The sequence below is a fragment of the Electrona antarctica genome, assembly GCF_951216825.1.
Source record: "Electrona antarctica genome assembly, chromosome: 14".
NCBI lineage: Eukaryota > Metazoa > Chordata > Actinopteri > Myctophiformes > Myctophidae > Electrona > Electrona antarctica.
The window spans coordinates 17845360-17856260 of record NC_136795.1 but is presented as its reverse complement, the minus strand read 5'-3'; the positions used below and the strand labels follow the sequence as shown (position 1 = coordinate 17856260).

The 10901-nt window shown below is 41.4% G+C and overlaps 1 protein-coding gene across 1 annotated transcript; it reads right to left on the bottom strand.

Moving 5' to 3' along the window:
- Positions 1–4812: 4812 nt before the first annotated feature.
- LOC306937597 (somatostatin receptor type 5-like) lies at positions 4813–10608 on the bottom strand. The gene is made up of 4 exons (XM_079521438.1): positions 10239–10608; positions 8226–9000; positions 7575–8006; positions 4813–5404 (listed from the first exon to the last, which is right to left on the bottom strand). Exons 2-4 carry the CDS (start codon positions 8934–8936, stop codon positions 5330–5332), a joined length of 1218 nt encoding a protein of 405 aa, XP_079377564.1. The 5' UTR covers positions 8937–9000; positions 10239–10608; the 3' UTR covers positions 4813–5329.
- Positions 10609–10901: the final 293 nt, after the last annotated feature.

Below are 10901 nucleotides of genomic sequence, written 5' to 3'. Positions count from 1 at the left end.
TTCCGAAAGTACGATGATACTTCTGATGTTAATTAAGTAAGTGCCCAAGTTTGCAATAATCGACTTTTGTGGACGTTCTTTCCTCAGTTTTCTAACATTCCTATAGCTACAGCACCTTTCTCACCTTTGGCAAAGCCAAACTAGACCTTGAGAGTAAATTACTGCACCACACAAGTTCAGGCTATAATGTAGTCTGTTTTTTGTTTGTAGCCTTTGTTTTTGTACAATAACACCTGGATTGAAACATCATAAATCCCCAATGTGCCTATTGAATGGAGCTTTCATTTATTATGTACTGTATGTCTATAAGATGTCCATAATGCATCAAACCCTGAAGCCATATGGAGAAGATGAAGAAGTGCAGGTCCTTACTGCAATATCATGTACGCAGGAAATCCTGAGTGTTAATTTAACTCTATTAGAAAGAGTATTTTTATTTTACAGTGCACACTGTTTTGACCATTTCCTATTAGAAGCAAACAAACGAGAACGAATGCAGTGAGGTGGCAGTTACTGTAGTGTGCAGTTATTTTTGAAAATGTATTCTTGAAATGACCTGCAACTTTGACCTGTAACTATAGGCACCTAAAACTGCCATGTGTTGTTGTCAACAGAGATGGAATGGTAAAATAAGTAAAACATAGGTTGTGCAGATTTTGAGACCATGTAATAAAATATTGACGTTTGTTGTCTGGAACGGTATAAGCTGTAACATTATACGACTACTACTCGAGTACAAATCTCTCATACTTTGAAATCCTAACTTTTGTCTTTGTGTCTTTCTGTTTTCCGAGTATACCCAAACAGAGAATTCTTTGACAGAGGAGTTCTACTACACCTGCCCCACATGTGAAAACTGTTGCTATAATTTGCATCAACTGTTTTTGCACCAACTGACAAGCAATTAAAACTGTTGCAATCTGAGTTAATAACTGCCCTCCCAGGTCCTTACCTGGACCTTAACCACTCTCAACCCCCTACAAAATCTAAATATCTCTGATCTAATGCCCCTTGCATATTGTGAAAAATAAAATAAAAAACTGATTCCGATCTCTGATTGCAAGGATTTCACAGAATCACTAAAAATACAATTTCATATTCAGGTGCCTCTTATTATATTATTCTCTTCATTTCTGTCCTTGTGTCTGACATTGAGCTTTAAGGGCAGGTGCGTGACCACAAACACCTGCAGGCGAGTGGATGTGAGGGTCCGCCTCAGAGGAAAAGGGCAGCCGTGTTTCTACTACCTTGACACCTGGCAGAGGCTGCCAGAAGAAAGGGTTGTCAGTAAACACGCTGGGAATAAGGGCAGTGGAGGAGGAGAGAAGCATGTGGAGCTGAGATACAGCTGGAGGGGGTTATTAAAGGGGAACTCCTATTATTCTGTTGCGAAGAGACCAGCAACTCTTAATACAAAATGCATTAACCACTTGAACCATATAGCATCCCTGTTCTGGGGGGAACATTAGCAGATCTATTTTCCGAAAAGAGATTTGTTGCAGAGGGAGGGGGGGACAGAGGACCAAGTTCGGAGCTGAACCCTGGTCAACAAGTATTAGTGTACCAGAGTTGTTTGGACCAACACCTCTCGATACAGAATGCAGTAACCACACTTTAAACCTGCCGTCCCTGTTTTGAGCATGTCATTATCCTTTGAGAGGATATTTGGGGACATGACCACATCTGCCATTGTCTTGGAGCAGGTGCAAACACCACAAGTATCAGCCATGTGTTTATCAAACAGATCGTGGAAAGTGATAAATAAAGATTTTATTTGTTTGGTCCTAGCTCAAAACTATTCTTATGTAACACTGCAGGCGAACTGCAACAACAACCATCTGATGAAAAATGAAGACATCTAGACAATTACTTTATTCAAGCTTCTGAGTCACAATAAGGAGCCAATTAAATCCATGCAAGCAGCTCTGTTTGCACCAACAACACTCTCTCGTGACATGACATCCATCTCCTTCACCTAGTCATGCGTACTAGCACTGGACATCACAGAGGCTAAAATAATAGCCTTTTTTTACATTTCAAAAATAGCTACAACTAGATAAAGTGGAACTCGGGGCACAAGGTGTGGCCTCCTGGTGGCGCTATAATAGGCCAATGTGAAAAGGGTGGCATTTCTTCTTACGTCTTGGATGGCAATTGGATGATTTGAGGCATTTTGTTCCAAAAATGTGTTTTGCAAAAATCCACCTGTTGGTGGCGCTATGACAGGCCAATGTGAAATGGGTGGGATATATTCCTCAGCCTAGTAGGAAAGTCTGTAAAAGATTTCACGTAAATTGCACGCTGCGTTCATGATTTGAGGTTTTTTGTTCAAAACGGGCCAATCTTGCAAACTTTGAAAACCAAAGTTAGCCAATTTGGATGGAATATGAAATATCGGACAGATCCGGCTTGAACACATGACTATAGAGATAGTGTGTAACGATTTGCGGGATTTTTGGACCGAATCTGGAGGAGTAATATCCAAAAATGTGTTTTTCAAAAGTCGGCCTACTGGTGGCGCTATAACAGGCCGTTCTGGAAATCTTGGGCAGAGGTTCATCGTTGGCATCCAGGGAGTGTGTGTGCAAAATTTGGCATCGACCGGGTTAACGGTGCCAGAGATTAGCTGGTAACAGACGGACGGACACACGGACACACAGACACACACACGGACGGAGTGCAAAACATACTCTCTCCCCATGCCTTTGGCCTGGTGGAGACAACAAACTATAAAGGACTTAATTGGCTAAGAAGTATTATGTCCACATGTCCTAGTAAGGTCCTGAGAGATGAGGAAGAAGAGTATCAAAAAGGAAGGTCGATCAACAAGAACAGTACTTGAGGGGGAAAGAATTGTCTAGACAGAGGCATTATGAAAATGTATTAAAATATGAGCCAGATCGCTCTAGTTTTACATATATTTATTAAGCTGCACCACTGCATGTGATATGCTGTTGATTTTTCACAATATTGAGATCACTGGCTTATTTCAGAACTAGACACAAACATAACACAAACCTTACAATTTCATTTTCATGATGTAGTACAGAGATTCCCAACCTTTTCTGGATCAGTGCCACTTGAAAATGTTATTATTATTATTATTATTATTATTATTATTATTATTATTACAATTATTATTACAATTATTATTATTATTATTATTATTATTTGGGGGCCTACTTGCAACACCCTCACAGCCCACTAGTGGGACCCGGCCCAAAGGTTGGGAATCACTGCTGTAATATACAGTAATATATAGAATAACACAGGGTTGAATGGAGTGTGCTGTTTAGCGCATAACCACATAAATAACATATTTTCATCCCATGTGTACAGTTTATAACTGCTGAATTAATCAACCCTGTCTTCTTGTTTTGTTTCATTTCACAATGTACACCTCTGTTACACTCTGAAATGAACACTCAGGAACATTCTATCTAGAGTGTACCATTCATAATGTTTATACAACAACCGGCCCAAAGTGGACTCAAACGCTGAAACCAATTAGGTTTCGGGGGTTTTCAGTTGAAACCCACTGGTCAGGTTGTTTTTATGATAATAACAAGTGTAGGCTGATGTTATGTACACGTCATGACTGGTAGTCTGGTATGGATAAACGCATAGCTTCAGCAATACCTCAGCAAAACATTTATGTAGCATATCGTCTCTGTCGGGTGGAAACCTCATATGTCCAAAACGGTTACTTTTCAGGATTCAAATTCAAAGATAGCTAAAGTAGCAGATCTACAAACTCTAATCGAGCTTGTGGATCTGCTATTTTTGATCTATTGTAAAAATTAAAAGAAAAAAGAAGAAAAGAAAAAAGAATATGGAGGTTTATGCCTGACAGAAACTATATAACACAAATAAATATTCGGTATACATACACACATACATACATACATACACGCACGCACGCACGCACGCACGCACGCACGCACGCACGCACGCACGCACGCACGCACGCACGCACGCACGCACACACACACACACACACACACACACTAATACAACTGCATTGTGTTTATTACAGTGCCAGAGACTAGACTAGAGCCTAAATTGTTCTTTGTTACTGTAGGTACTAGGTAGGTAGGTTACAGTAATCTTAAACATACTGTTTTGTGGCTCAGTCTGAAACGTAAATTCCCTAACATTGATCCATTTATTTGCTAGCAAAGCATCACTGGACTGACACAAAGACAAAGCTCTTTGGATCTATCCACAATAAACCAAATCATTCACCATTGAATAAAAAGGCACACATCAACATGCTGGGGTTGTACTGTAATTGTCAATACTACAGTGTGCGTATTCGAGTTGAACCAATATCTTAAAAGCACATCGCAAGCAAATTCTTTTAACATACATAGACTGTATTCATAATGCCTGATTCATACTTAATGGCCCGCTGGTGTCACATACTGAAATTAGCTGATATACAAGCTCACAATGCATCACAACATGACGTGTTGTGAGCTTGTAGACACTGACATGCTGCTAGCTACCAAGTATAACTCAGACTTAACACAAATAAATGAATCTTATACAAGTTGCAAAACATCCAGCATGCTTACAGGTTTAGCTTTAGCAATGGATGAAACACTTTAGGTGGAAACACTGTTGAGATAGTGTTTGGATAAAGCTACATTTATGTGGAATTGTCCAATTTATCTATGTAAGGTTGTCTTAGAGGTGAAATCTATACCCCCAAAAAATGTAAAAGTGCTTTCCATTTCCTCTGGTGTTTGGAACATCGGGGAGAGGAGAGTGCAATAAGTTAATTGTGGGAGTGCAGTCATGATTGACAAAAGTACACAATTTCCCCTATTTTGTCCTGCCTCACAGCAACTTACACCGCCCTTTAGACAAATCATTTGATTTTAAAGATATTGTTTGGGCTTTTCTGGCATTATTGGATAGTACAGTTGAGAGTGACAGGAAACTAGAGATAGAGGGGGAGTGACACGCAGGTCATCGGGCTAGGGATGCTGTCAGACATTAAAGCCTATGTGGTATGTGCATTAACCACTTGGCCATCGGCGCCCCAACTCATTAAAAAAGAAGAAAAAGGAAAAAAAGGGAAAAAAATAAGAAGAATCGTAGTACTGATAAATAAATCAGATAAGGAGCAATACGAAACAAAATGCATAATTCAGTACCGTACTGTTTTTGTCTGTGACCCTGCTCCTGCCTTCCATCAATATCTTTCAGTCAGACAGCAGTAGTAATGAATGATTGAATACAGCGGGGGGAAGGAGTCCACAGTCAAGTCTTCAGGGGTCCAGCCGTAGATGTGTCAAATCCGGGTCCTGCTCGGAGACACCACTCATAGCGTTTCTGTTTCTGTTTCTGTAGGCAAGAGCTCCACCTTGATGTTCCCACAAGGTCCCGTCTGGATGCACTGCCGAGACAAGGTTATGGATAGAGGCATAAGTCACAAACAACAAGACATAAGCGCTCAGTAAGCAAAGGCTTGAACTGGCTGAACTGCCTGTCTTATATTTTAGGTTTAATGCTTGTGTTTAGTTCAATGTTTGTTTTAAAAACGCCATTGACAACTAGAACTGCACTCTGTATACTCGCAATTACTGTCGACCGCTACGAACTTTCAAATCTCAGCCTCTCTGTAAAACATTGAAATTAAATACTAAAGTCGTTATAACTGGCTGTCAATGTTAATTACAATATGTTTCAATATTGGTTGGGTAACAGGTAACGTATGTATGTATACATGTATGTAAGTTGTAAGTACTACTGTGGTCGGCTGGCTTTTTTATGTGCGTATGCTTGGTAGGTATGATGTTGATGGTGACATAATTAAGATATGTTTCAATGTCGGGTGAATTAAAGGTAATGTCTGTATGTATACATGTATGTAATCTGAAACCTATCTTTATTACGTCACCATCAAAAGCCAGTTATAACCCGGCATTGATACATATCTTAATTACGTCACCATCAATACCTACCAAGCATACACGTGCATTCGTACCAGCACGACCACAATACTTGCGCACTCTGCTTGCGCAAGTAATGAAGAGAAAGTTTGTTTTTAGTTCAATGTTTGTTTTAAAAACGCCATTGACAATGAAGGGAAAATGTACGTCATTTGTCCCTAACACAAACATTAAATGCCATTAACAATAACGAGAATTTAATGTTTGTTTTACATCACCATTACATCACCTAATCAATATGAGTTAGACTTTAATATATTAGCGCCCCGGGTGTGATTTTTATTATAAAAAGCTCCCCTCTCTCGGCCATGCTTTGTTGGTATGTTGTACATTGTATCCAACACAGAATTAGGAGGACTCTGCGATATGCTTGGAATATGCTTCAAAAACATAATTAAATTCCATGGATTAATTGTATTCTATTTTTAACTATAAATTGTTCCTCATTCTTATTGTCCTCACATTTTATTATTTATATTCACATTGTAAATGCACTTTAAAATGTTTTGTTTTTCCAGTAGTGCTTTTATATTTTAATATGGTTCTTGTGCTCATTTGAGTTTAATTGTTAATGTGTAATCTCTGCACCCTTGGAAGTGAGAGTTTGCTCTCAATGCATTTTCCGGGGTTTTAGATAAATATACGAGTAATTCCTGTGAAATGCTTGTGTTGATATTTAATGAACCCGGGGTCGTGTCTTTGTTATGGCTAGGGCGTCAGTGCTCCAGCGGAGCAAAGGCAGACTCTGAGGAGACGCACAAAGAAGCACAACATCAGACAAGGAGTATTCTGAGTGCTGGCTGCATTAACTCGAACCCCATGGAATCAAGAGTGTGGTTCAGAGAACATGTACTGTACACACGTTTCACACACACGCACACACACACACACACACACACACAGAGAACATTGTCACTGTGGACAGTGCGTACGGTGCAAACTTCTTGCGGAGCCTCAACAACTAAGACTGGAAGTCAGTGTTTCACATTTTAAATTGCAGGGGCATTAAGGGGCACCCTGTACACTAGTGTCTATGTGACATTATAATAAGGATGTGACAATTCACTGAACTCATGATTTGACATGATTACTGGATTTCACGAGACGATTTTGTCACTTAAAAACTAAAAACAACTAGAAAATACTGTATTTATCTTATATTTTCTATATCTAGATCAAATTAAACAATGTTCAGATTGATATAAGCTCACAATACATTGCGACCTGATAATCGTTACGTCCTTGTCTAACGTAAATCTGTTGTCTTTTTGGTGACACGTAGTGATAGCTATCTGTATCTGGTCATTGCAGTGATCTTTATTGCAATTTCAGTCAGTTTGAAATGAAAATATACAAATATTTTCTTGGGCCATATGTTAGCTGACCGGATAATGGATTAACCACATAATGCGCGGGCAGTTTGATTCGGTGAAGTGTGTTTCATGTCAGCATGAAAAAAATATCTTTTTAAATATGGTATAACAAGACAAGAAATAAGGAAGGAGGACACACAACACAGATCCCCTGCTGAAATTTAACTTGAGACATCGTGGTTATGTGGCAATACACTATCCGGTCGACTGCTGGCACACCCCTTTCTTTTTGCTACTGTACCTGGCCACTCTGCACGTGTCCATTCTGCACATGGCTCCTGGGGGAAAAGAGTTGACCGCGCCGCGGGTCCGCCTTCTGATCCCCTTGAAGCGCAGACGAGCGCGATGTGATCTGCTCTGTGGTGCCAACGCCGTTGGCCGAGCAGCGGACACAAAGCACCTTCCGAAAACTCTGCTTGAAGTTCTCGGAGAGGAAGCCGTAGAGGACCGGGTTGGCACAGGAGTTGACGTAGGTGAGTATGACGAGGATGAAGTAGAGCGCAGCCATGACGTTGGTCTCGGGGATGATGTAGACCAGGTTGTAGATTTGTAGGAAGAAGAACGGCAGCCAGCAGAGGATGAACACCAACACGATGATCACCACCATGCGCGTCACCTTGCGCTCCGACTTGCGCCGCTTCGTCAGGCCTACGCGCGCACCCGCTGTCCTCACCTGAAACGTAGTGGTTTTGTGATTATGTTTGTGTGAGACAGTAACACGACAGAACAAAATGCATACATAGAAGTACAGACAATTGAATCTAATGTCTATTTGTACCTTATCATTCATAATGCACGCTGCTGTGTTGCTGTGGCGATCAATCACATTGCAATTTGCACAAAGTTAACATCAGGGGAGGGGGACATGACAAACTGAATCCCACCCACTTACCTTAATGACAATGAGCAGGTAGCTCAGGCAGATAATGAGCAGGGGACCAAAGAACCCGAGGATGACCGTGTAGAGGATGAAGGCAGTGGACCACGTCTCCTGTGGCTCGGGCCAACTGATGTTGCAGGAGTTGAACCGATCCTGCACATCCGAGAAGATGGTGACGGGCAATACCACCAGGAAGGACACCACCCACACCATGCTGTTAACCACCATGGCAACCTGCGGCCTCCGCCACTTGGAGCTGCGCATGGGATGCACCACGGCCAGGTAGCGGTCGATGGTCATGACCGTGAGGCAGAAGGTGGAGGTGAACTGACTCATACTGTCGGCAGACATGTACACCTTGCACAGGAACTCCCCGAATGGCCAGTAGGAAAGCACACTCTGGGTGCCCAGGAAGGGAATCCCTAGGATATAGAGTTCATCAGCCAGGGCTAAGTTCAGAATGTACATGTTTGTCACCGTTTTCATCTTGGCGTAGCGCACCACAACGTAGATAACCAGCGTGTTCCCAAGAAGACCCACCAGGAAGATGATGAAGTAGATAACAGCCGTGGCCACTGTGCCGCTGCCAATGAAGGGCGAGACCTCATCGGAGACATTGTGTGAGCCGTTGGCGATGGTGGCGTAGCCTGCAGAGTAAGGTCTTAGTGTGATGGCTGATGTGTTTACATCAGTCACCACCGACATCCAGCTTGAGTAATTCATCTTGCAGTTGGAGGTCGAGTCAAAGGGTCCTCCTTTTGGATGAGCTAATAAAAATCACCAAGCCCTATAAGGTAAGAGGCACAGACTTTCATTTGCAATGAAATAGCAATTGCTATTATGGAAAGTATCATGCATAACTTGTGATTTATCTCATGTATCATGCAGTAGTCTAGTGTGTGGAAATGTAATTAAAAAATGTGTGGTGAGGTGTTGTTTTTTTTCTTCTACTGTGCACAATTATTGCACCCACAGAAGCACATGGAGGTGTACATATTTACTGTACTAAGTGTGGGGGGGGAGAATTTCCATTGGCATATGGCCAACCTGCCATTTCTCTTAATGGGAAGGTACACTTTGGAGCAAGACAGTGTTGGTTAAGCAGGTGTTCAGCACTGCCCTTGCCATTGATGTAGCCCATAATTAAATGAAGGGAGAATTAACCAGCTGCAGTAACTTTGTAAAACAAACAAAACACTATAATGTGAATCTATATGCACGTCTTGCGTGACCTTATAGTCAGTTAGCCTATATACAATCTGGGAACCCATTGGCAAAACAAAGGCAAAACGAAACTGTGTTGTACAAACAGTAGTTTGACGTCGACATTAATTGAACCGCACTCCAAAAACACAGCAATGACGCGCAGCCCGCACCCTTCTAATGTTGGGGAAACAAACATTTCTGATGCCCACTTTGCCTGGGGCTTGACACGTCTGTATACTCAGGGGGATGACGGGGCTTTATGCAAAGTGTCTTGAGACAATAGGAGGATTTGACATTATAAAATGCAATTGAAATTGATTTGAATTTGCAACAAGGCCGGCGCGGTTATAACTTCGTGCACATTTTGTTGAAAGTTATAAGTGTCGTTGACGGCGTCATCATATCTCATGTATAGGCCTATGTAACAGAATAGCATTTGTTAAATGCATGCGAGTTGCGACAGCCCAACATCCTATAGCCTATACTAGTCTATATCTGCTGTATAGCCTAATTATTAGAGCAGGTTATGTCCCATGATATTATAGGCTACATGCACTAACTTGAATTTCTAGTGATGTGAAACGATCAAATGAGCCGTTTCAGAGAAATTAGACAAATAGTGATTTGCCTGAGATATCAATTAAATTACTTTAAACTTCAACTTGTTCTTTTCATGAAACCAAGATAGTCAAACATTAATTGCCTCATATAAAAATATGATCTTTCTTTCTTTCTTTCTTTCTTTCTCCGATTGTGTCCTCGAAGGAGAGAGATCATGTTTATAGCAGAACACAGTCACAGACAGAGGCTTATACGTACCCGTGATGTTCTCTGGTGAACCAGTTCGCTATCCAAGGTACTTATCCGTTGGCGCCGTTCGAATCTCCAACAGCGTTTTACAAACTTCTTTAACTGCCAAAATCTAGCCTACCCTTTTATCCGCTGGAATGAAGTCCTCATCATCGGTTTCAAATGACACCGTCTTACACCCGCATGCATTTTCAGACATTTTGTCAAAATTAACTCGCACCAAAGTCTGTTTTTAGAAGGATGGTCGAATTGACATTATCCTTATTTATCCTCAACTGTGGTGTATGTTTTTCTTCTAAAACAAATGTCCTCCGTTCAACTGGTCAGAATTCCTAGCTGCAGTAATATGTGGATGATGTTCTGAACAGTGGTGCTATGCTCAAGGAGTGCGTGGGGCCACGATGGCTTCGAGGAGCCTATATTTATGAGTTGAAAACGTCACCGCACAAGACCCACCCATTGGCATTATGAGAGAGCAACACGTAGGCCTGACATGATTGACATCCGTGTAGGCCTACATTGTTGCTGTTTTTTCTCTCTTCTCTATCGACAGAGATTAAAACACTTTCAGTAGGCCTATAGCAATAGTGGAGTCTAGACTTTATAAGATTCAAACGAATGACACATATGCAGCAGGAGAGAGAGGGGGGGGGGGGAAGGAGAGGGAGAAGG

Coding starts and splice junctions, on each gene's coding strand:
- LOC306937597 (XM_079521438.1), bottom strand. CDS start 8,936: ATGAATTACTCAAGCTGGATGTCGGTGGTGACTGATGTAAACACATCA. Junction 8,007..8,225: donor ACCTGCTCATTGTCATTAAG/GTAAGTGGGTGG, acceptor ACTACGTTTCAG/GTGAGGACAGCGGGTGCGCG. Junction 5,405..7,574: donor GACACGTGCAGAGTGGCCAG/GTACAGTAGCAA, acceptor TTGTCTCGGCAG/TGCATCCAGACGGGACCTTG.